Here is a 25,317-nt window from a genome sequence, read left to right as displayed (position 1 = left end):
CGGCAGTCTCCTCGCGGTCCGCAACCGCCGCGTCTCCATCTTCAACTCGAATCCTCTCTGGGGCCCCCGCCGCAATTTGGTTGTTCCGATAGGCATGGCTGCTACCGCCATAGTTGCCATCGTCAACCTGTATGGCCCTGGATTGCAAGACGTGTTCGACACCGCACCCATCCCAGGGATGTTCTGGGGGATTCCGTTCACATTCGCACTGGGAATTCTCATGATGGACGAAATCAGGAAACTTCTTGTGCGAACATACCCTAAGGTATGTGGTGTCTATTCTTTTGGACAACGTGTACCTGATCTTTTTCCGGACAGTCGCTCATTGCGAAGATAGCCTGGTAGAGGCAATGCTGTCATTTCCTAGACGACACGTTCGTTGAGCGCTGCCGTGGTGGACCTAATAATTAAATTGTATATTTGGTAGGCTATGTATCTTGACGCTGTACTAAGTTAAACAGTATGATCGACGGTTATGGACGCGATGAACCTTGTTATTACTATTTTACAAGTTATCCCTACCGAGAGAAAACGATGTATGCGCCGCTGTGCCTCAAATTGTCTATGCTGTACACGATGACAGTGATTCTGAGTTTTTTCTTCTTGGGAAGTCCGCCCTTGTGCATATGGCGTCGAATTACCTCCTCATCAGACATCAAGACAGAGTCAGGGATGAGTCCTGCCACAAGTGGCCAATTTTACATGACGAGCGCACAGCGGCAGTGGAATGAGCAAAGTACAACCAATGCGATTTGGGAAATGTTTTACAAGTAGTATACTGGTTCTGGACTGGCTTGTATCGTTGCCTTTCCTATCACAACAAGTCACGCCTACTCATTTTCCAGCTTACCTTCACCGCGAGCTTCGGCCGCATCAACCTCTGCCTTAGCTTCTTCTGGGTGCTCCCTGACCCATTCAATCCTTCCGATTACGGGGTATCCACGTATCTCCTCTTTTCCTGACTTCAAGACAAGTCCATCTCGTCGTAGTACCTCGTTGGGGGTGCTCGGCGGCGGCTGAATTCCAAATAGATCAAGGTAAAACTGCACATGCTGCTTTGATGCTTCTGCCAAAAATTCTTTCATCGTTCCCGGTGGAGATTTAGGAGGTGTCCCGGGCACGATGTGGCTCTGGAGAGGAATATACACGGTTTTTGAGCGCGCTGCCTGAAATTTGAGCAAAAACGTAGCAATATTGACTCCAGAAAGTGCGGGTTTGCCGTAGATGGTCGGTATGTTATCGAGATTTTGCGCTGGAGACTCGGAAGAAATGTGGCACCACGCCTGTGGAACAATGTCGATGGAATTGGCGATATTGAGGTTCCACACCTGGTATCCTCTGGCTGAAGCATCTGCGCACAAACGTTGTGGAAACGTTTGATTAAAGAGGTCGGTAAAGCCGTGATTTCCAGGACTCGGTCCTGCAGTGGGGAATGTGAGCACCTCCTGTGGATGAAGCACGCCCGATGTGACAAGGGCGAGTGCTATGGTAGGGGAGAGTGCCCCTCCGAGACTATGACCCGTTGTCAGGATTCTCCGAGTCGAGGTTGCCGGTAAGTCGGAAAAGAAGTCGATCAAAGTGCTACCTGCCGCAGCGGCACCAGGTGGCGGTGCCACAGTGAGCAGTGTGTGTACAGCATTTACGGTCCCCATCGCAATGTACGTCCCGCCTGGTGCAACTTCGGGTCCAGGAACAGGTTCGGGAACGTTTTTGATTCCGGCCGCAACCCACTTGTCAAACGCGGCAACCTGGTTCACCCAAAAGTTCTCGTGAGGCCAGTCATACTCGGAATCGGCTGTGCCTGCTATAGCGAGGACGTAGGCTGGACGGATCGTGCCATCCTCAAAACGTACGGCTGGGTTGTGCGCGACGTACCACGAATTGTCCGGGCCAGACTTGTCGTTATCAGGGTTGACTTTCCATACTACAGGGCCCCAGACGACCGCCCACTCGCCGAGAAGGGGAAGGAGACCGGGAAGGACAGCCTGGAGACGGGCTTGGAGGTTGGTCTGGGTGCCTTTGAAGTTGTTGACCGCATTCGAGGCCATGGAAAGACCGAAGACTTGCTGGAATACGTCGAAAGGCATAGCGCTAAGTTACTAGTGGCTCTGGTCCTATGAACAGGACTCGCTTTGAGTGAAGCACACCGTCAAGCATAGGCTACATACCGTGGTGGCAATCAAGAGGTAGTGGGCTGAAAGCAGGTACTCTCCTGAAAGACTTTATATGCTTAGGCTGATCTTCGACGAACCTTTAAACATACACCCTCCTTGAATTTGATTCCCCGTATCGAGCTGTGAACGAGTGTTTGTCAGAATCCAAGACGATCTGATATGAACCGGGGATTGCTATCCCCGATTCTTAGTGTATGCACGCTGTCGAAAGGAAACCTTGTTGCCAATACAATACAGGACTGACCCCAACACGAGGCGACTGGAAGTAGGCCCGAATTGGATTCGCCCCTGCTGAATGCCGCTGTATTGGCTTCTGGATGGCTCTGCCGACTTATGGTTGAGCCGCGGAGATTCCATATCGCGCTATGATTGCTTCATGTGTTACTACGAACTTTGATCTCGTCACAATGGAGAAAGTAGGGCTTTTGTGGAGACTTGCTTCTGTGGTCGGAATACGTAGTCCTTGGCTGCGATTCGGGCTCAGGCTGTACTATCTAAACCTATGAGATCCGTTAGATGAACAAACGTCTCTGCCCAGCAAAGCATATCGATAGTGTCATGGTTGACAGTTTGTCTTCGAGGGTTAGATGTACAACATTGCTGACTCTTCTTGGTTGTTACATGTTAGGTTTCATCATCTTTTGCCCGAAGTGTTGTCGTGTTGCGTGCTGATGTAGTGAAGAGGCCCGTGGTCCGTGGGTGACGAATGACAAGTATCCCCAACAGCACAGGAGCAGCTCAGCTAGTCTGGTCTGAGCACATAGTGTAAATTGGTGTCGCACTGCAGGTCCTGAGGCAAAGGGTCAACTACGTCCGTACTAGATGATAATGAAGTGAGCCGAAGCGTCCATCACTGATGATCACGGGGCAGTGTATATGTTAAAATGAAGACAACATGAGATGGGATCTCTTTTCTGAAGAGCGTGTGTATGATGGTTGAAGACGTGGTAAGCATGCTGCTGAAATGGTTCCAACTTCCAAGGTTATTGCTTAGGGCGAGAGAGTGCACGCCGCGTCACGACGGCTACGCACAGCTCGAGTGCTGTGTGACAATGCCTGGCAGCACCGTGGTGGCATAGCGCATTGCAACACACCAGCCTACTCTGTCTTCGACACGTTTGGAGACCAGCCTACTCTAACTTCCTCCTGCATGTGATGGCCGGAGCCCACAGTGAGATCCGCACATCAACATGATGAGTGCATGCGTGATACTACGTCCATCACTGGACACCCCGGTAGAAAGCGGACTCGGACACACTCACAGCCATATGGCTCAGATTTGCCGCAGCAGGGTGTCGTAAGGTTCAAACTGACTCAACTTAACCCTCTCTGGAGTTGCACATCCGCTGCAGGTCTCTGGTGTCGATTCATCGGAGAGACGTACACATTCACGTTCCGAAAAGGACGCGTCGGTTACGTGAGGGCTGTGCGGAGCGTCCGTACATATCAAACCGCTGTCTTGATGCGGCCTTGCGCTCTTACCCACCCGCGTCCAATGCGACAGCGGCTGTCTCAAGCCGCGCTATAAAATGAGGACCCTCTGTCTATCATGAGAGTCAGCAGAATACCCCGATGACGACACCTTTACTTTTACACACTTCATCGCCGCATGACCGACAGGAGGTGGAACTACACTTGGCTTGCAAGGATTGTCACACTGGAGTCGTATCTGAGCGGGATTTGATAGCGAAGGTGAGAGTGATCCCATATTAACGACATGTCCTACTAACATCTTCGTATAGCAGGGCTTCCGGGGATACACTGGAAAAGCTGCGTTATTCTCAACGGCGTAAGTGCCCGAGGAAAGAGTGGTTGTTGCTCAGCTGCCGAGAAATTGACCAGACAGCTGTAGAGCAAACGTCGCAATGGGGACTCCCAAAGTTCTCCTGATGGACACTGGCGCACATACAATTCAAGAGTTATCATGTGCGAAGTGCTGCTCCTACATCGGATGGAAGATAGTACGCGCGCATGAGTCCCCAGAGAAATGGAAGGAAGGTCATTGCTTGGTGGAGCTTGCCTTGTTGGAGGAGCGTACTAGCTCGACACAAGGGAGTGGAGAGCCCATATCAACATCCACAAAGCGGCATACTGCTCAAAGCACATTGGGTCATAGGCGATCACCGACAGATACATCGATTCACAGAGGGCGTCCTCTCGGACCTCGAAGTTTGACACCAACCCCACGCCGCCTCGACCGGACGATATCTATGCTTTCGCAATGAGTGGCTATGGAGCTCGCTGATATCTAGATTACCCCCATGCTTCGTCATCGTAATCCGTGTACCCTAATCCTAACATCTGATAATGAACGTACCAGCGCCCGATCATTGCTCTACTAGCAATTGCTTCTGTATGGTTTCTGTTCTCCATTCATACGATACGTACAACAGGCAAGGAGCCTAATGAAGATTACATTGTCTTAATGAACAGTCCAGATTGGACGCAAAGGTATGGCGCACCACGAAATATGGTAATATATCACATAAGCCTCGCACTCGTCTCACCAAACGCTCTGCGTCTGCGTCGGGGCAGGACTCGATGGTATACTCTGGGGCATAACCGTGCTCCGCGGTGCCTCTTTGAGTGTATCCACATCTTTCCGATACTCTATCTTCTCCACCCGAACTTCGCCATCTATGAGCTGATAGACATATGTCACCACTACTGGCCCTTGGATATCCATGAGAGCAAACGACGGCGTGGGGTCCCTAAACCAAACCGCAGCAGTTAACAAAATGCACGCGTTTGAATTGTCAGGATGGCCGTGAATCATACCCTTTGACCGAACCAATCCAAGCACCTGTAGCTGATCCAGGGTTTACGAAGAAACGGTTATCATACTCGACTGCTTGGAACCTTGGATAGAGCTATAGTGAGCCGTTGCCATTTCATTCACGTTACGACGCACGTATGAGTGTGTCCCGAGATCAATACATCAACGTCTAACTGCCTGGCGATTGCGCTGAGCGAATCCAAGTCACCGGTGGGCAAACACTGGTGCCCATGTATGACCCCCATCCGTATAGGCGAATGTGATACCGTGATAGATAATGGAAAAGAACTCTGATGCTCGGTGAGTTCTAAGTAGTAGAAAGATCATAAACCAATAGCTACCTCATCATAATCTCCGCGGGCGACATGAACGTCAGGCGAAACGGTCCGCAGGTATTCGTAGGTCTCCCTGTCGCAGACATTTCCAGTGCACAAGATTTGCTGTATTTTACCCGGGACTAGCAGCTTCTTGAATTTCGTCGGCAAGTCATGGATGCGATGTGGAATATGGAGATCGCCAATAACAAGCACGAGCACCATTGTCGTCGACGGAGAACAGAGTCGAGCTGAAGCGCCCAAGGGCGTTGTGTGTATCGGTTTGTCCGCGGCGGCTGCGTCGGCCGCGCCCTTGACGAATGCGCTCACAACGTCGGCATGTACCTCTCAGCCTGGGTTCTTGTCTTTTCCCCTTGCTGCTGTCATGGCGCATAGCTTGGCTGAAGAGTGCACGCCTCTAAAGCGAGAGTACGATGCCTGCTTCAATGCCTGGTTCGAAGGCTACCTCGAGCCTGCTGTCTCTGCCGCGGCCAAACAAGAGGAGCGTTCCAAGTTCTCGCAAGAAAAAGCGGCTGAATACGAACGGAGCTGCGGGAAAATCTGGACCTCGTATCGTGAATGTGTTCAGGTGAAGTTTTTCTTGTAAGATACTCATCCTGCTGACGCGAGCCCACGCCGGTATCAAGAAAGCTGTGAAAGACAGAGGGTTAGATTCCCTTCTTGAGCAGGCGCGAGAGGAAAATCCCTTGAAGGATCCTCCGCCACCTCCGGCGGTTGATGGACTGTCCTCTTGACCGCCCTTAAGTGGAGTGCGTTTTGGCGTCATATCGATTCTGGTGATCTAGGTATCTGATCTTGTCTCTGGCAGATATAGGCTACTAGTGTTCGCCTCGATCTTGAAGGCAGCGAGTTCGCCTTGTTCACAGTTGGTACCTGCCAAGGTCATGAGACTGGAGGATGTTTACTCTCGGGTAGTTGTCATACTCGAATAGCAGATTTCGGCACCTTGCTTTCAAATATTAGGATGAAATATCATACAACGCTGGTCAGGAGGTGGTTTCCAATCTGGATTGGTCTAACAGGTCTCGCAGTGTCGGTTGCTTAATTCACAAGCGAAAGAATGGGTAGTTGCTGGCCATACTTTGTAAATCGAGTTATCGGTACCGGTATGCCTTGTCGGTATTCAACCACGATTCTTGAAAGACATACACTCACAATTGGATCATTTGGGTTCAATGTATATGTAAATACGTCTCTAACAGCACGGACGATGATATTATGGCACATGCAGTTGTACATGATTATGAACACTATGAATGTCCACGAACTCATAAAATTGATTAGCGAGAGACCGAATGTGGGTATACGTTATGATGTATCTAATATCCTGTATCCTATCCTTGTTGAGTAAGTTAAAAAGCATCCGAAGAAACCTTTGGGGGCGTAAGGTGTCAGCCATACATCGAGGCTGGCTGAATGTTCTCATCTTGATGATATTTGCCGTACACGTCTAGAGCGCCGCGATGCGCGAAGCCTGGCGAATGAGGATATGTAGACCGGAAGGAGGCCACTTCCATGGGTGTTATCCTGTGATAACGATCAGTCGATGAATTGACTTCAAAAAGTAGTTTACTCGCTCATGATATGCATGTTCTCCAAAGATATCATGATTTGCATACATGAAGGGGTTTACTCCAGGACAGGGCCATAATCCAGTAAATGAGGTGGGGCGGTACGCTTGCGGAACGGGGCAGGCGACGTACTGTTGGGTCAACAAATGGCGCAAGTCGACATTTAGTGCGGGAGACGCGCAATTTAGAGGTGATGTGAGTAAAGCGCTCGAGGCGATTGTGGTCGGCTGCGGCGCATGAACAGTAAGCGCAACGCTAGCATTGTCAGTTGATATAGCGTGTGACTGTTCCGGTTGTAGGCCAGTAGGGTGATCGTCAAGCTGCGGTAGTGAATGGGGGGATTGGTCCAAGCAGAGACTCGTCGTTGAGTGAAGGAACGCCTCTGGCCAAACTGGACAGTGTAGCTCCCACTCGTCGGAAACAGCACTCAGATCTAAGCATTCAGGCACACCATCAACTTCAACATCCATGAATTCGATTTTCGAAGGTAGAGGCTGAACCAGAGAAGTGTAGTCGGAGACATCAGAGCTGGATGTCACGCTACATGCGTCCCCACTCGCCGAAGAGCAGTCGGATGACGACGCAGCACGCTGTCGTTCCCGAAAGAGGCAAGGACCTTTCGCGCGTTTGGGTTCATCGGCAGTATACTGACATAAGTATCCTCGCGATATGCAGCGTGTACAAGCAGGATATGTTCCACTGCACTGAGGATGAATTAGCTGATGCTCTTGCTCCGGATTCCTTTCGGGGGCGTACCTTTGCTTTTCGCTCGCGACATCTCGCGCAAGCCTTTGCTACTCGACGATTCTTCAAAGGAGTAGGAGAACGAAGGAAAATGCAAGGACCTTCAGGTCCGGGAAGACTTCCCGGCACATAATCACGATAAGCTGACCCCCACGGAACATTGTATGGAATCAGATTCCAAATATTAGGCGTAGAAGGCTCGTCGATGATCCCGGTGGGAAGACGGGGGGACGATGGACGGGCAGATTGAGGTGGATACGACAGAGGTAATGTCGAGGAAACAAGCTCTTTCGACGATTCTACAGAGCCCTGCGTCCTGGAAATCAACTCGAGGGTGGCGATAGCCACATCTTCTGACCGAGCCTTCGGAACGACAGAATTTTCTCCGGAGAGACAGAGTCTACCAGTGGGGGGGTTGGACATGAGGCGTGTCGGTATGGTAGAAGTGGGAAGGGGGGAACCAAAACCTGCCCATAAACAATGCTAGTGAGCAGGAGGACGGCAACAAACAAAAATTCATGCCCTGCGAGCACGCCAAGGTTGATTTAAGAGACTAAAATGGGGGTCCAAACTACAAAAAATTGGCCGCTGGCACCAAATCTCGATCACTGGATGAAGCTCAAGGCCTGACTACTACTTAGCGGACGTTTCCCGCAAAGACGGAAGAAAGATGGAGATGAAACTCCGCTATAGCTTCAGAGTCTGGCCGAAGACCCGCTGATGATTGGAAAAGGCAAGGCGGAATGCGATTGCAGCCAATTTGTAGTCTAGACCAGGCGGAAGATCGAGATAACAATCCTCTCCCTTCGATACGCAAGCTCTGGTTTCTCCGCTCAAACCTGGAAGTGAGAATAATTCAAAACGTTCCATACTACATACCATTCCGGCGAGTAATCTCGAACGAGTTTAATGAATATGAATCGATAGCAAATATGCCCACATCTGATGAGTATTGAGCAGGACACAGGATGAACAGCTGCAAAATAAGCCAGTCAGGGCCTCAGCCGATCGCTAGGCCACAAGCTCCCAGATCGAGAGATCATCACGCGAGAGCGGGACCGTAACTTGGCGTAGAGGGTTCGGGGCCCGCGAGTCAAGCTCAGCCAGATACATAATCTAAGGCGCAGATAAATACGTGCTGCGTGCGCGAGAAATGAATAGTTTGGAGCTTTGAAGCAGCGGGTAACAACTTACATAATTGGCGTTAGAAGTAGCACTGCATCTTCACATCGGATTTGCGCCCGTAAAACAGGAACAGTCGGCTCCTCTATGGTTCACGGGTAGTGACAAATAGCCCTTACATGACGTACGCCATAAAACACAATAGTGGTATTGAGAGACAGAATCCAGAAAAGCTGAACGAGAAGCTGAAGGTGTTACAGATGGTAAAACGAATCCTGATCAGATCGGACTCGGCGTGTGTCTCTAGGAGGCATCATGATGCTGGGTCGTGCAAAACTGCGAGCAAATATCGCTCATCTAGAAAAGAAACCAGATGAAGGCGCTGAATGGGATATACAAAAGACGGATTGGTATACGAACCTGGCGAGATCATAATCTCATGACGCTTCGTTCGAATTCTCATGAAGCGCATGTCGTCCTTGAAATCATGATCAAAGTCAAAGGTTTGCATTCGGAGGAAGATTTGAAGACGAAATGGCATACCAAGTCAGTCTGGTCTGCGCTGACTTCCTCAAGCCCTCGTTGAACACTCTCCACGATTCTTCCAACAGCACTCGCATACTTTTTGCCCTGCTCGCCCTCGAATACAACGCCAGAATGCCTGATTATGGTGATAGGATGACTTCGGGTGAGCAACATATATCCCAGCACAGATCGATGAGAGGAGAGCATGGATAAGGTCTGCTCCAGCTCAGGCGGCGGAGGGACTAGGGCCGAGGTCGATGAGACTGTTGTTGCATTTGAGAAGGGGTGCGATGAGGGAGCGACGCTTTTCAACGACTATCTTGTCTCAAAGTTATGAAGCCAGTACCCAGCCTCGGTCAGCGAGAGAGCTCACCATTTCGATTCAATGTAAACGTATCGAGTTCAGCGTTGCCAGCGTGTACTACGAGAATCGGACGCAGACCCAGCAAACTGAGCAGTGAGCTCGGGACGAGCGTGGTGGCGAATCGAAATCAGCCTCTGACATTACGTAAAGCCTGTGCAGCCGCGTGCACTCCGAGTCAGTCTGAGTGCACGGAGTTGAACGAGAGTAAGAAATATTAGTGCACCAAACTTACTACTTTATGCTGACACTTTATACTGGGGTAATTCTATTTATAGAGCCAACACCGCATGAAAAGACGACCATGCAAGCTGGAAACTTGAACGTGCAAGCCTGAGTATCACCCGGCACTACCAGACCTATTTCTGGTGTCTTGACCCTAAGAGCATGTTACCATCGTGTATTTGTCTCCAGTGGGCAGACAACTTTTAATAGAGGCTCAAGAGTGAAGGAACACGATCTCAAGAAGTCATGTATAGGCCGACCCGACCTTAAACATTCTCCTCCGATCAAACTTCTTATGAGGCAGAACTTGCGGTCGCGCATCAGTAAAAGGTGAGAACGCTAGATGCCCTCCGATTTGGCTGAGTGCTTTAAGTGCAGTGTTTATCACTCGCGATTGAGAAACTCTTGATGGCTCCGCATTTTCAAAGACTTGTATATGTCAGCATCATTGTCTCGTACTGTACATAGTTGCTGTTGAAACTGGAGTGAACTAGAGCGTGTTCTGGACTCAAGAATGCGTAAATCAGACAGACCCTACTTTATTGACCGACGTCGGCGGAGAACACCACACGATAAGCTGGCTGTCAAATTCGAATTGTCTCAGCAGGGAATTCTAGCCAGTCTAGAAGTAGTACGAGGTCGGCTGTGCCGATGAGACTGCCGATCAAGGCAGCTGTAGAAATGGAGTGGGGAAGTGATTTAGTCGATAGTGCTTAGATGAGTACAACACAAACAGTCCGGCGGAGTGATACTGTACTCACCGCGGAGAGAGCACCCGGCCTAAGACTCTGGTGACTCTGATTGTGTTTACGCCGCCGGTACGCTACATGCTCTAGCATTCTCTAGCGTCAGGTTTCATGTATCGTCGAAGGACTAAGAAAGTGCTTTTTCTCACCAGGCTCAAACGTCCGATATCAGACGGCATTGCACCGCCATTGGATATAATGTCCGATTGAGGTTAGGTCGCATGTACGCCTAGTTAGGACCTGCGTGTCACGGAATCAGCCCGGACCTATGTGGCGTTGAATCTCCGATCCGTACAAAGACGGCGGGTGCTATACAGCGCATGTGCAGCCACGAGAGGGCCCAAATTACAGAAAAGGGCACGAGATGCCTTCCTAAGTCATCACCAGCATAACTCTTGGTATCATAATAAGCACATTATTTGTCGAAGAAGTGTTGACGTGACTTCTTGCGCATTGCCTGCGCCCCTTCAGATTCGATGTCGACCTTCAAGCCGCGGAGATGGAGATCTTATGAATACCTGCCAAGGCATGAACTGGAGTCTGGACCTTGTTGAGAATGATGTAGTGTTTCAACAACCGTCGAGAGGTACATGCCGGACACGAATATCCACTAGAGGCGTCGTCAGGAGCAAGCCACATGAGTCCTCCATCCAAGCATCCAAGTACTGCATCAGCAAAATCAGAACCGGAATGTGTTCGACGACGGCGATTGTAAATTAAATGTTAATATATCTCTGCATGCATATGTATGTAGAACAATACCTTAGTGGCTTGGAATTGCAAATAGAAATCAGCATGGTGACGACATGTGCATTCTCCTGCATATTGATCTAGCATTGAGAATGATTGCAATTTGTATTGCAGTGCGACAAGCTTTTATAGGTCATTATTATGAAAACAGGGATGGACATGCTCACGCCACACGACTCCAGCCACAGACGGATCACGCGGCATGATTTGGCCGTCGTTGGCCGAGTATAGAGACCTCGAATACCTGCCCTGCTGGATCATAGATCGGTTCGCAGCTCACCTGGTGGTTCGCCCTGTGGGAAGGGGTCGATCCAATCAGCGAAGTGCGAGGTCAGGTTTTATTAGATCAACCTGCGAACGCTCTGGTGACAAATGGAGTGAAATGTTTACCATAGATCTTTAAGCTGTCAAAAACAGGGGTATTTCATGTATTGTTAGCTGGTATATTGTAAATACATTTGCGACCTGGCACTTGCAGCAGTACAGGATAGTATTAACACTTGATATGAAGCACAGCAGCAAGCAGAGTCGACACAAAGCACAGTGAGTACCAAGTACAAGAGTTACTGCTACTAGCAGACAGAGCAACCGGATAAATCTTTGGCACATCAAGCTAGCACTGGGGAGTCCACAGGAGGTGGGTTGGAGACAAGCAACTCAGGAAAGAAACTTGGGAGAGGGCCCGGCCCGCATGTTCAACCGATTTCAATGATGAAGGATCGCTCACAGTAGAATTCTGTCCTGTGAGTTTTTCTGTGTATCTTTGCTTAGTTAACTCTATAGGCAAAAGGCCAGGACATGTGCAGATGGACTTTTCACGCACCCCTGCACCCTTGGCCGGATCGTCCCATGTCTGCACCAACCCGAGTGTCACCGCTAGCATGGGCACCGCGGACGCCGTTGAGCACACGAGCGTGCCCTGTAGTGGCGCCCGCGCGAAGAGGCGCTGCAAGTACACGACCATCGCGGGTAAGAGCAGGCCCACTGCAGCATCGAAGAGCATGCGCGAGAGCAAGATGTCGCAGATGACGGTGTTGTCTGCGTCGCTGTAGATCGCCTTGATGTCTAGGTACGATGTACGCAGGGGGTCCGTGGTCACCTGCGGGGCGCGTGGTGGCAGAGGCTGAGTGGGCGCACCTCATAATAGAGCCGCGGCGAGTATTGGTGCTGCACCGTGCCCGCCACAGTGCTCCAGGTGGACAGCGCGTTCGCACCGAGGGAGCGCGACGGTGGTGTGTTCTGTGAACGCGTGCTGCGGGCGCACGTTCAACATTCAGCGGCGGGCGCGCCGTGTGTATGAGGCTGGGACTCCATTGCCTAATTCGAAGAGGGCGGTTAGAATCTGAGTAACGAGAAAATGATACGCAGAGTCCACCGTGCATTATATGACGTATGTTAATGGATCCACTACTGAGGCAGATGGTAGAGGGGGAGGTTATTCTGAGCATAGGGAACGCCGGAAGTCCGAAGCCAGGTACAAGTGCGTGCATGCGTGGTATGCGTGGGATCATGGCATCTCAGGCTTACCTTCAAACACGCGGCTTCAGGATGGATTATCACCTTCAGCACACATGACTAAGATGAAAGACGTCCACATCATGGGCACGTTCGAATCAGCGGCAAAGATTCAAGTGCACGTTGCCATACAGAAAGGACGATCACCGCACGCAGCAGTAGACATGTTGAGGGGTCGCACGTAAGGTCTGTGCAAAGCCTCGTAGCCATAACAACCACGACTTGAAGCCCTGGCCAGGTAATGGGACTGTGGAAACCAAGCAAGCCCTATTATGCCGATATCCGAAGGGACCTATGGGTACTGCTCTGCCTGTGAGGGAAATGCATGTCTCCAGGCGACGCAGGGGCGAGGCTCACTGATTTCACTGACATCCATCGAATAAGGTGAGCATTGACAATCGTGTCAGCAGATCCGCATGATACTGTAGGTGGCAGCATATGCTGCATCTATTGAGAATGGCCCTGTGCATCACGCGACATTTTGAAAGAAGTTAAAGCATATACAGAAGTTAACAGCGCTGAGATAGAAAGATGTTCATTGAATTTGATCATGAACTTCGGACGTCTATTTTTTTGAGCTCGCACTATGAGAATCGGGGACACTTGATGATACAGCAGCTCAAGTTGAGTGTCTCACTGTGGAGGTGGAAATTATAGCACTTCAGGCTTCAAGCGCGATGCCTTAGTTCCGATGGCATAGTGGGCCATGGATGAGTTGCGGACAGATATTCCTTTCTGGCACCAGCGCCGCCAATGTAATTTTCATTTCGACGGTCTACGAAACTGCACAAGATCAGAGAACAAGTGTTGTTCGCGCTTCGGATACTTCGGACAGAAGTATCGGCCAAGGAAAGCAGAACGATCCACCGGGATATATAAACTAGACAGTTGAGCAGCGTACACGATCGAGAGAGGAGGCGTACGGATGCTCCTCACAAGTTTGAAAGCCTGGAATGTATATTCTATCGAGACAAAGGGCGTGCATACAGGGATTCTGGCGAGCGGCATGCAAGGCAGTGCAATCGCGCACGGCCCGGCAGAAAACAACAGCAAAGCGAGCAGCCGAGTGCGAGAAAGAGAGACAGGCAGACAAGCGCCGGAGAGCAGGCTTTGTTTTGTGCGTAATTGTTGTGCGCGTCGTCGTCGCCGTCGTTGATCTCGACGAGCGCATTGCCCACCCTTGTCGCTCTCTTCGTCGAGCAATCTGCCTGCCACCTGTGCAGGTGCACACCTCCCGTTTATTATCGCATATCATATACAATATCAAGCTGTGGCGGTTAGTGCAGTTTTGATTTGTTTTGAATGGGTGTTGACTCCGTCTGTCTCCGTCGTGCTGTCCTCCGCGTGCACCTGATCTTCTGCCCTCCTGCCAGTCGACCCCTCCGTCCCTTCCCTCCCAATGACTCAGTTCGGGGATTTTGCTCCTCTCTGCCATACTGTCCCGTCTTACCCGTGGTGCAACCTCTTCTACCGTCAGGTATGACCGGATTCATTCTACTATTCCGAGAATTCTGACCCGCCCTAGCTCGAAGACAACGATCGTTCGGTTCTGGTCAGCATATCCGCAGATCCCGCCTCTGCACCTGTCGGCGTAAATCCATATTGTGGCACCCTCCGTCTAGGTCACGATCATTCGTCCGGAAATGTCGCGAACATTGTCGTCTGTGCAGTGAGCATAGTCTTTGTAGGCTGGTTGCTTTTCCTCGCGCGGAGGAGAAAAGCCGCTGTCGGTGCGTTTCTTCTGTCTAACCTCTCCCTACTTTATCCATGTTCGTTGGCGTCCCTGCATTCCCCACAATTGCAGCTTTCATTCCGCCCTTCGATCGCTTCTCAACAATGTTCACTTCATGCCTGGTTCTCTTGCGAAAGGCGCCTCCGAAGATTTTCCTCAGCCGTATCTTTTGTGCATGCTATCGCGGACTTGGCCTCACACGCTGTCCTGCCCGCATTTGCATCGGGTGATATGTCTCTACTGCGGTTGCTCTTCAAATTTTTGCCCCCTCATACTGTCCGTCTGCAGGGTACATCTGGTTTCGTGCAGACTCTTTGTGATAGATAGCTGGTGTTGACCTACACTATAGATGTGTAGGGCGGACATGAATTCGATTCCTCCGACGCTTTTCCACATCTCTTCTCATGATATCACTCATTCTTGGCAGCTCATTTCAAAATCTTCATTTCACAGGTCGAATAGAGTTCTGCCAATTTCTCACTCTGTACTTCCTCACTCTTCCTTTCCAACTCATCACTACTGGCTCTTTCCTTGAGCAAGGCTCAACACCGCTCACAGCTATCACAGCGGTGCATGCCGGTCTAGTCGCAGCAACTTTTTGGGCGCTTTTGGGCAACGCGCTTGTGAGCACGCAGCTCGTCGAAGATGGGACTCTTGCCTCACTCATCGTGAGTTTCCTCATTTGGTCTACGAACGGATCGCCTTCTCCATATGTGCGGCGATGACAGCCCGACAATGGAGCACGAGACAACTAGTATCTGGTCACGACGGAGGCTGATCATTTACACTTTGTTCCACAGCCCTTCAATTTTCTTATCTTGGCATTCTTCGCTGCTACGACTTACATATCGCTGGACGTTGGCTTCACACTTACGCATGTATTCGGACCATCAAATCCACCACAGAACCTGCACAGCGTGCCCGTTTTCGTCTTGACTTCAATATGGCCTGGCGCGTGAGTGTCTGATCTAGCGCTGGTTTCGCAGCACACTGATCCTTGTATTAGCGCTGCAATCATTTATTTCCTCTTAATGATATATGTTGTATTGGGTATCTTGAATGAATTCCGCCCGATCTGGTACTATGTACTGGCCATGATTCTTTTCGTCCTCAGCCAATTAGATTATTTCTTGTTGAACAAGGTTATATGCGAGGTGGGCTCATGATTTTTACATGCAGCGACTTAACTGACGTTGTATTCTTGATCAACATCACTGATATCACTTTGCATAGGGCACATCGGCAAAAATCGACGGCTCGTTCGTAGCGACGATTCTCGAAACAGCAGCTGTCGGTATACTTTATATGGGATGGCGAAGTATCACTGAGGGTACGTCACTCCCTATGTTGATCAATTCGGGTGTCAATGAACTTTTCTAGGGTCGTGGGACGAGAATGTCTATTATCCTTGGTGACATTGATTTTTGGACATGTATTGCAAAACTCCTACTTCACGAAATTTTATGCAGTTGTATTTGTATCACTTTGGGCTAGCTGCTATCCTTGGTCTCCTTCTCCTTCTCCTCTGGTCGACGGTTTAGATGACGGCTTGCGTGTTCTGCGAAGATAAGGTTTCAGTAGACTGATACCATTCGTTTGCTGTTTCGATTCTATGGAGTTCATCCCACTCAAACGACATTTATCTAGACGATCGTCTACGTAAGCTACCTCGTCGTCGTCATTTTACAGCGTTTGTCCCCGTGCCTCAACAGATAGCAGCCTGGAAGAACAAAATCGGCCGTGACGGTATATTCTATTCTCATCTGATAATCTTGGGAGCGGCTTAGCTCGTTAATTTATCTATTTCTTTCCTACCGCGCATGATCTATCAGAAGCATCAACAAAACTTCTGCATCGCTCCCAGGCTAGTAAGTCAAATCATTTATGGTCATAGTGGCTGAGCATACGTCGAGCTCTTCTGGTACTTCAGCTGCAACTACGCCCCGATTGTGATACTGGACGATGCGTATCTCTACAGTACCCTGGGCTATAGGATTTTTAATTCATTCATTCGGGCATCAAGCCTGCATTTCAGTTTTTCGAGTTTGCGACAGCGAATGGACTCAAAGAGTTTAACGTGCCGACAAAGAAAGAGGATCGGGATGTGCGTCCGCTGGGGCCTTGCGTCTATCTCATGAATGTCCTATGTCATGGTGCGATCCGGTCTAGTATGTGGGACTCCTCGGACGATCGTAGTCAAAATGAGCATTAGTCTTTTCACACCATAGGGACTTGCTTCCACCGGCATTGAAACTACTGTTGATATCTTGCGTGTTCACAGGCCTCATGCATATGCTTCAAGGTTCGCAGGATGGATTTCTGTTAGTGTTACGCGTTCGGAAGTCCCTCGTCCTTAATCGGAATCTGGTTGATGCGGAGACGCATGCTTCGTTGGAATGCATTCCTAAGTAGCCTGCTCGAGAGGACCTTGCATTGTTGCACACAAGTTTGCTCAATGAGTTGCTACATCTGGTCCGTCGCCAACGCCACTCTGCGTTATTTGCTGTATTCATTGAGATACGGCGTCTGACGGTAATTCAGCCATTTTTATATAGCCTCGAATGCCAGTGGAGCGACTCTGTTACCCCCTATTTTATTTGCTGCAATCGTGTCAAAGCATTGGCGGAACACTATTTATGGTCAGAATTCACGCTTGCTCTAAATCATGTTGCTGACTATACAAAATTATCTAGAGGCGAATGAACGACGGGGACATCAATGTGTATCATACAGAGCTGTGACAGCTAAAGTAATTTACTATCGCTATGTTCGGAGTACGTGTGGAGCGCACGGGTCTCAAAACTTTTGCGGACTGGAAGATGTTGTGCGCTCTCAGACTGCGAGATCACGACCGACTCGGAGGATGAAGTGTTGGTATGCTTACCCGAATTCAAACCATACAGTGCCTCGACTCACACCGGTCACGACTACTGAGCACACTGTCCTCCGCTCCGCCTCCCCGAGGGACGTACTTTCAGAATACCACCATGCATGCTGTTGTGGTCTGTCACATCCAATGCAATTGTGGTTTGAGATGGCCGGAGACATGGACTCTTGGCGCTATGTCTCATGTAATTTGTCTGATGCATCTAATTGATTGGAATGCCAGACACTCGACTGCGACTCCTTTCTGGAGTGCATATGGAGTCTCTTCTAATTTCAGACGGTTAGGACCAGAAAGTAGGTTATAGTGAAAACGCTGCATACTGGAGCCGTCTATTCATAGACTCGATGCTAGCCTCATTACAAACATTCTCATCATCCTCGCGCCCAAATTGAACATTTGCGGACAACTTGAGTACAGAAATATCGACGCAGGAGACCGAAATATGAGAAGTTTGTAAGGAACAACATAATCAAATGGTTGAAGCTGCGAAGATCAAAGAGAGTGCCGAAGGACACAAAAAAACAAGGGAATGTACACAGTTATCCGACGCGGTGATCCCAAATTGCATCAGTGCCAAAAGCAAAGTCTGAGAAGCGAAGACAACCGTCAACAGAAACAGCTCAGAACGTTTAAAGAAGATAATTGTTGGGTAAATGATAGAAATCCTTGGAAGATATCACAAATCTTTGAGCGCCATATTGTGAGTTAAAAATTCGGGGTATCATGATGACACTCAGTTCGTCTGTCAAAAAGAGAGTGCACCAAGATGAAGATACACCATGGTGGCCGCTCACCCTAGGACAATTCTATCAGTGTAAAATTACTGCATGAGGAAGAGATGAAAGGGGCAAACCATACATTGATTCTCATGGTGCGTTCGGCCACGATGAAGTAGTGGCGCAATAGTTTTAGAACCGATCGACAAATGAGCTGCAAAGCAGGTGGGACTCGGAGCTATACAACTAATTGCATGGTCGCGTCGGGTCCATCATGCGTAGACAAAAACATGTTCCGCCGAGGTGATTATCAAGCCTGACATGTTGTCAAGACCTCGAAGAGGAGGTTCAGTAAAGGACTCGTTATGCTTAACTCCAAGTCGAACGTCATCGTGTTACTGTCACGGTGCTCGAGGTCGAATGATTAGTATGAATATTAGTCAGTGGCAATAGATTACCCATTGTAATTAGATACTCATAATTTGCACCAAGAATTGTTACCTGTTGTTACTCCTGAAAACAATAATAATACAGCCTCATTATATATATATATATGCATCACTTATCTTTCGGCTGTTCAACCCAAGTATTAGAACTAAATGAACGAAGTCATCGCCACTCTCTAGAAGCGAAGGCAAGCTACAAGGTGCGCGTATATATTAAGGGGGAAAGGCAAAAGAACGCGGATATAAATTGACATCGTGAGTAGTACCCGAACGAACCTCACAGCAGCAGCGAGTCCAGCTTCGACAATACCTCCAACACCCCCGCGACTAGCTCGAAGCACAAGTCCTCTTCTCCTCTTAGCTCCCGTCTAACTTCTAACACCAGCCCCAGCACTGCCTCCCGCCCACTGACCCCCGTACTGCCCATCCCAATGCGCGCCGCCTCCCTCTTCCGGGTCGGCCCACCGCCTTTTGATGCACTAGCGCTCCCGAACGGCCAGCACGCAAACTCGGCCAGAATCTCGTCACATCGTTGGAAGGCCGCCTCGCGCTCCTCGTATGTCAACCGTCCGAATGCATTGTCAAGCACGCTCGCTGCATAGGCAGCGCACACTAAACATACCGCACGGGTCGCTCGGGCTTGTGTGCCCTCCTTCTGCAGTGCGGTACCAGGAACCGCAGATGTCGTTGCGGTCAGCGTCGCGACAACACGCGATACTATGGCCTCTTTTGTCCGGACGTCCGCCACTGGGTGCGTCGCCATGTCAAATAACAGGAAGTTACGCTTCTCAGTGCGTAATACGCCTTTGTCTACGAGCCCCTTGGCTAACCGCTCTCGCACTTGCTTCAGTTGGAATCCGATCTTCATGACGTTCCACGTCTCGCCTTCAGATCACGCCATTGTCAGCGCTCACTCTTCCTCAGGATGGCGTCCCAGTCACACTCACCGCTAAGCAGATCAATCCAGGTGTTCACCGCCATCCGCTCGATGTCCTCCTGCGCTTTCATCATCCGAAGTGTCTCATCCAGGATCGTCTCGCCCGTTTGCCGGTCATCAATGACCTCCACTACTCGGTCCGCTGGGGGCACTTGCCGCCGATTTGGATCCCGCACCAGCGCAATACGCCGCCGGAGAGCGAGCTCGATGAGGATGCACCCTCGTAGCGCATATGAAATATTGTCGTTCCAGAAGGATAGATAGCCCTGTGTGACAAACCATTAGACTATGCAAGATGCCCGTTATCCGTGCACATGTGGTGTGACGTTACGTGCTTGCCGGTACGGCCGCAACTCTCACAAATAGGGCGAATGGTGGACACATGTACACACCTGCTTGTCCTTCAGACCGAGCAGGAGCACTTCCTCCATGATCGTGAGCCGCGGAGCACGGCCGCCTTGTCGCTCATCCTCGTCTTCACGTTCCAGATCTCGCGGGTCAAAGGCAATTTTGCTGCCGCCCTCGAAAGCAGAGCCAGCGTGAGACACTGACGGTACTGAGCCGTGTTGCGGTAGACCTGCTCCGTTTCCGTTCGTCGCAGAGGGGGAAGGAGAGGTGCCCCATGCTTCGCCTGGGTCGTCCGAGGTGCTGGTAGATCCGGAGGCGTTAGGAACACGGCGTCGGGAGAGTCCACCGGTCGAGGCCATCGCATCCGCAGGTTTTCAGAGCTCTGCCAGGCTGCTAGCAGAATCCTATGAATGCTGGCAAGAAGTGGGAGCTGGAGCAGGCAAGCCGCTCGCTGCGGCCGTTCAGATCAGAATCGACGACAAGCCAAGCCGAGCCTCACTGGAAGCGGAAATATGGTATTACTTACTTAGCCTTTGATGCTTGAAATTAATCGGCACATCCAACTAAGTTATAATACCACGAATAAGCACTCAAATACTACCTAGCCGTTATACGGCACTCCATGGCACATGCTCCGGCGATATCCTATGTTGATTCTATGCGACGATTTTGAGCCTGCTGCTGCGCGTTGTACCAATGCACCTTTGATGAATCTGCTGTTTACCCTCAGGTTACGGAGTTAGGCTTTATCTATGTCGGTCGCTCCTTCGACGAAGCCCCCAGCGGTTTCCAGGTTCCAAATTCCGAATTCTAAATTCTAAATTCTTTACTCTTAAAATGGCCCCCGTCTCTCAGGTGGTGCGCGGCTGAGGTTGAATGGTAAATAGCGATATTCAAATGTTCGCTGTAGGCTGTGACATTGTACGTGATTTTCCCTGGCTACATGCTTCGCTGACATCGTCAGAAGTGAGAATGTCTCTGCTAGAGAATACTGCCGCTGGCTGTTCGTCAGAGTTACTCTTTTTTGGACCATCGGGTACGTCTGCCTATTGCAAATCTGTTTTCAAACCTTCAAACCCTGACACACCGTCTCAGTATTCCTGAATGTCAGATGTTGTGCAGACGTCGAGGCTAAGCTGTGTCGTTAAAGCTGACAGGCCTTTGGTTACTTCTGTGATACAGCAAGCACCACGATTGCATATGTCTTCAGTCAGCCTTTAAATGCTCACGAATGATACATATACCTATGAGACAGCAGCGCAGGAACTGGTCTTATCTGCGACAATCGGGCGTCGTACAGTTTCTGACGGCAGATTGGAGTGACATCAGTTAGCCGATTTTTGCTGTACTGCAAATTTTTCACACACTTCACCATCCCTCTTCTCGTTATAGTTGGTAAGATCGTAGCATATTCTCTTCACAACGAAGTCTGACGAGAAGATAGGGCACGTTGCACCTGCAGTAGCCGACGTGGCCCTTAGACAGGCAGAAAATTCCGCTGCGTCTTGTTTGGGCGCGGAGTTATGACGCTGGCTGAGCTTTCGGACGCGTACGGCGAGGCGAAAGAAAGGAATTCGATAGTCCTTCAAGTTGCTACACTAGACATCGGGGTCGGTTCGATATGAGCAAGAACATGCTTCCAGTTCCAATTTCAATTAGGATTTTGTCCACCTTGAGGTTCGTTACACCTATTCAAATCCCGCGCCCTCACGGAATACCCCCCCAAACGCCTGTTTGAATTCTTATGCTCGTGGCAGACGGCCTTATCCTCATACACTAGTTTAATCACCGCTGACTTCGTATCAACACGTGGTGGCTGCTCGGTGAGCTTCTCAAATTACTTTGACCTGTCCTGCCATCGCAGTCCCCGTGGTACGCGATGCTCTCATCGGTTAATGTCCTAGCTCTGGCCGAGATTATCCGCGTGTATGCTCGTTCATTCCCAGCTTCATGCTTGTACACGCGTGGCATGTCCCCAGAACGCAGCCTCCCAAACACTACTGATTCTCGACGGTAAGCAGCTTGATTCTTTGGCCAATGCTCGTCCAGGAACGCTGTCGGATCTGCCGTTTAGATGCTCCTTGTGAAAAGTGTTGTCGCCGAGCAATCGAATCTCGTCGTTAACACAGTCTATCTCATGTTGCCATCACGTCATCGGGCAGCAGACTTACGCGGCCGAATCACGATACGGCGGCTGGCTTCGTGGCTTCGTTCCGGACATTCTCGTGGAAGAGGTTGATCTTCCAGATTTAACCCTTCACTCCGTTTAGCAGTCTGGATGATTTTAAAATCCGGGCGCAGATCATCCAGACCTCTACCTCGTAGCGCACTTCCTCATGGTCGTTGGTTCAAGTGCCGATCCGCCGATATACAGACGGTACTGTCCGCGTTCTATACTGATTGGTGAGTTCTACTTATCGTCCCTCGTGATATTCGACGCCACGTACTATATCGCCGCTTTCTGAAATTTGTAGCCGTAACCTGCTAATGACTCGCTCTCCCACGAGCACATCAGCGGTCATTGACGATTTAGGTCTGTCTCTTCGTGATGTCCTTGGGCCTATAGACATTGTTCTGGGGCTTGTACACAGATTTTCGATTATCACACGATATCTGACGAAGACGGCGGCCCAGATCCATGTCATGCGTATGGCGTATATCTCTGCATCATGCACTTGGGCGCTGTGGAGTCGCAGTCAGGCCGTCTTTCCCTCCTTAGCGCCACAAATCCCTTTTGCAGCACCATGGGAATTGATGTAAAGAGGAGTAGGTTTCCTGCCTGTGCCGCAGTTCTCTTGACTCGGGCTTGGCATGCTATTTTGGTCACCGCTCGGCGTTTGCGCCTTTACGGATTTTACAAGTCTGTAGCTAGAGGGCATTTGCTTCAAAACTTTTGGCAGCCTTGATGGCTTGTCGTCATCGACGCTATGGCCCCTGTAGCGCTTAATGGTGCCTACTTGCGCGCGTTAGCTCAGGAATGGCTCATACTTGCCAGCCCTTCCAACGTGGAGGTTTAGGGACGAATAGAGGGCAAAAACGATATCTTCAGACTGATGAAGGCTGGGCGTCATCCATGCTATAGGTGCATCTGCCTCTTTACCTTCGTCATGCCAGGTTCTTGCGTCCAACTACGTACCCACGTTACTGTGGGTCACGACGTGACTTAATCTCCACTTCCGGTGAAATGCGTTATCCTCGTTCCCACCTCAAGTTGAGAGACGTTCCCACCGAATTGCAGCTCGCCATTGGACTGCGAGTTCACGATAGTGCCCTCTTCTCCTACTGACGCTCGGATCACCATGAGGATGAGGCTTACGGAAAGTCCCCGTCAAAGTTTTCTTCTATGCATGTCCAGTCTTCGACCTTCCATCCGCTCTCTTGAAGGCCGTCTCGTGTGCTGGCATACATGGGCTACCACCCCGTCCGGCTGTAAGACTTCCACTCTATCCTCTCTTCTCATTTGTTTGTCTTCCGTGAAACAGTGGAGCAAGTGGATAGCAGTCGTCTGGACGCCTTTGTTCTCTTGCACCATCTGTTCTGTTGTACAGAACGGTGAGCTTATATTCCTCGAAAACATATCTGACTGCGCGATTGATTGTCCTTCAAGCAGTGTCTCCCCCTTCCAGTAGCTCATTGCAAGTTTCGGCAATAGCACCGGCATAATGCAGCAACCAAGTGACCGTCGGTGGTCAGAACTCATTCCACCACATACTGCGCTCACCTTCGCAGCTGTCTGGGACCCGGTAGACGGACTGATCACTTTCTCCGGTGCACAACTTCTTGACTCTGAAGTCTGTGATCGCATCGCTGTTTATCCGCAAAATGGGAAGTCGCCCCGGGACGCGCTCGACACCCAGTCTCAAGCCCTCACCATCGACATGTTCACACAGGCGTTGTCAGGACGCGCAGCGCACTATGTTGTGCCCTGCGCGGACAAGTCGGAGGAGCGGATAGTCCCGTCTTCGTGGGCTTGCGAAGCGCAGACGGATACCGATACGATCATGGGGTCGCAGTTTCTACCTGTCTGGTTAATTCCTCCGCCCGGTATGAATACGGGTCTGCACAGTCCTGCCTGCGCGTCTTCGGCTGCTGTCACTGCCCTTTTCCACGATCCTGAGTTGAGGAATGTCAACCACTGGGCTCCTCCCAAATACCGTCTCGCTGACTTCGGACGATCTCATATGGACGATGAGTCCATCTCAGACGAGGGTTTCTTCGAAGGGAGACAGCTGCCTAGCGGAAGTTTTGCAAGCCTCCCGGTGTTCGTAGATGTCAATATGGTCCGTACATCCTTATTATGGGCATTATTGTCGATCTTAATGCCTTTACGTAAAGAGCTCCGCGTTCTCTGTGACAACTACATCGACCAACAATTATGTCGAGGTCGATTTCCCGTCGGTACTGGAAGCGAAGGAAGACAGCGAGTTCCTCACGGACGGCGCTTCGTCCTGGGAAACTCTTGTCGGCGTTGATCGAACACTTTGTCTGAATGTTAGGCCTGTGGCGGATCGGGGACGGCGGCTGAGGAAAGTCCGCGTTGATTCCAAGCCTACGACTGGACCGCCGGCGAGTCCAGCGGAGGTTCTCTCTCGAGCACAGTACAACCACGTTCGTCCATCTAAGACACCGTCATCCTCAATTACCCGAAAGCCCTCTATTGCGCGAGCGAAGGCTTTATTGGATCGGCTGGGCAAGTGTGTCAAGCACGACGACGATGGGTGGGTGTGCATTGAGGTGACACAGAAGGTGACACAGAAAGTAACGCACAACATTGTGTAAGGCGATTAGATGACTGTTTTTATCTGGTTTTAGGGAAGCGGACTGTTTGTTCTGTCTGAGTGTTACTTATCAACACTTTCGTCTTGTTGAAGTCGGCTCATGATGTCCTCTAGAAGGTCCACTCGTTTTTCTTCGTATTCCATCGTGGCCGCAACTTTTTTGTACGAGCGTATGGATTATACGCTGTAGCAATTACTTGTACAACCCCCGATTATACTGTGCTTCATCGTACCAGCTACAATGTTTACCCCTTGTACATTCTTGTCGGGTAGAGTTGGATGATTTGACTCGCAGTGCGTGCCAGTAAGTGCCAGGGCAACTTGTATGTTTGCAGCTAGAGGAAAATTCTCAAAGCTTTCGAATGGATATCACACTGGCAGCACCTGCATGCCTGCTATAATCGACCCCATTAAATATATTGTTACGAGGCAGTCCGGGAAGGGGCTGCTACGCCATTCCGAGGAGGGTCGTCGATTTCGTCCGATCGGTCACTGAATCGGTCAGTTTTGGTCCCCAGCCCTAAGGACCGATTGCGAGACCGATTTCGCAGAGGGAAGCACGCGCCCGCCTCTCGCCGCCCGTGCTCAGCACTGAGTCTTTTCCGGTTCGGCGGTGGGGGAGGGGGGGG

At 50.3% G+C, this 25,317-nt stretch overlaps 8 protein-coding genes across 8 annotated transcripts; 4 read left to right on the top strand and 4 right to left on the bottom strand.

The window, feature by feature from the left end:
• Nucleotides 1–94: 94 nt before the first annotated feature.
• FIBRA_02493 (uncharacterized protein) lies at nt 95–345 on the top strand (the record flags this gene model as incomplete). Its single annotated transcript, XM_012324353.1, has 2 exons — nt 95–265; nt 319–345. The coding sequence occupies 2 exons, from the start codon at nt 95–97 to the stop codon at nt 343–345; spliced, it is 198 nt and encodes a 65-aa protein (XP_012179743.1).
• A 485-nt stretch (nt 346–830) lies between these two features.
• On the bottom strand, nt 831–2,087 carry FIBRA_02492 (uncharacterized protein; the record flags this gene model as incomplete). The annotated part of the gene is made up of 1 exon (XM_012324352.1): nt 831–2,087. One exon carries the CDS (start codon nt 2,085–2,087, stop codon nt 831–833), a length of 1,257 nt encoding a protein of 418 aa, XP_012179742.1.
• A 2,590-nt stretch (nt 2,088–4,677) lies between these two features.
• FIBRA_02491 (uncharacterized protein) lies at nt 4,678–5,489 on the bottom strand (the record flags this gene model as incomplete). The annotated part of the gene is made up of 4 exons (XM_012324351.1): nt 4,678–4,885; nt 4,953–5,033; nt 5,086–5,240; nt 5,292–5,489. The coding sequence occupies 4 exons, from the start codon at nt 5,487–5,489 to the stop codon at nt 4,678–4,680; spliced, it is 642 nt and encodes a 213-aa protein (XP_012179741.1).
• Nucleotides 5,490–5,649: 160 nt separating this feature from the next.
• FIBRA_02490 (uncharacterized protein) lies at nt 5,650–6,019 on the top strand (the record flags this gene model as incomplete). The annotated part of the gene is made up of 2 exons (XM_012324350.1): nt 5,650–5,839; nt 5,895–6,019. 2 exons carry the CDS (start codon nt 5,650–5,652, stop codon nt 6,017–6,019), a joined length of 315 nt encoding a protein of 104 aa, XP_012179740.1.
• Nucleotides 6,020–6,676: 657 nt separating this feature from the next.
• FIBRA_02489 (uncharacterized protein) lies at nt 6,677–8,023 on the bottom strand (the record flags this gene model as incomplete). The annotated part of the gene is made up of 3 exons (XM_012324349.1): nt 6,677–6,812; nt 6,989–7,560; nt 7,613–8,023. The coding sequence occupies 3 exons, from the start codon at nt 8,021–8,023 to the stop codon at nt 6,677–6,679; spliced, it is 1,119 nt and encodes a 372-aa protein (XP_012179739.1).
• Nucleotides 8,024–12,135: 4,112 nt separating this feature from the next.
• Nucleotides 12,136–15,991, top strand: FIBRA_02488 (uncharacterized protein; the record flags this gene model as incomplete). The annotated part of the gene is made up of 8 exons (XM_012324348.1): nt 12,136–12,298; nt 14,218–14,321; nt 14,370–14,574; nt 15,030–15,244; nt 15,377–15,531; nt 15,583–15,730; nt 15,810–15,906; nt 15,957–15,991. The coding sequence occupies 8 exons, from the start codon at nt 12,136–12,138 to the stop codon at nt 15,989–15,991; spliced, it is 1,122 nt and encodes a 373-aa protein (XP_012179738.1).
• Nucleotides 15,992–18,902: 2,911 nt separating this feature from the next.
• On the bottom strand, nt 18,903–20,269 carry FIBRA_02487 (uncharacterized protein; the record flags this gene model as incomplete). The annotated part of the gene is made up of 3 exons (XM_012324347.1): nt 18,903–19,510; nt 19,573–19,828; nt 19,955–20,269. The coding sequence occupies 3 exons, from the start codon at nt 20,267–20,269 to the stop codon at nt 18,903–18,905; spliced, it is 1,179 nt and encodes a 392-aa protein (XP_012179737.1).
• Nucleotides 20,270–23,572: 3,303 nt separating this feature from the next.
• On the top strand, nt 23,573–24,689 carry FIBRA_02486 (uncharacterized protein; the record flags this gene model as incomplete). The annotated part of the gene is made up of 2 exons (XM_012324346.1): nt 23,573–24,190; nt 24,246–24,689. 2 exons carry the CDS (start codon nt 23,573–23,575, stop codon nt 24,687–24,689), a joined length of 1,062 nt encoding a protein of 353 aa, XP_012179736.1.
• Nucleotides 24,690–25,317: the final 628 nt, after the last annotated feature.

This window comes from Fibroporia radiculosa, assembly GCF_000313525.1.
Source record: "Fibroporia radiculosa TFFH 294 genomic supercontigs, scaffold1286, whole genome shotgun sequence".
Lineage (NCBI taxonomy): Eukaryota > Fungi > Basidiomycota > Agaricomycetes > Polyporales > Fibroporiaceae > Fibroporia > Fibroporia radiculosa.
This window is presented reverse-complemented; position numbering and strand designations above follow the sequence as displayed.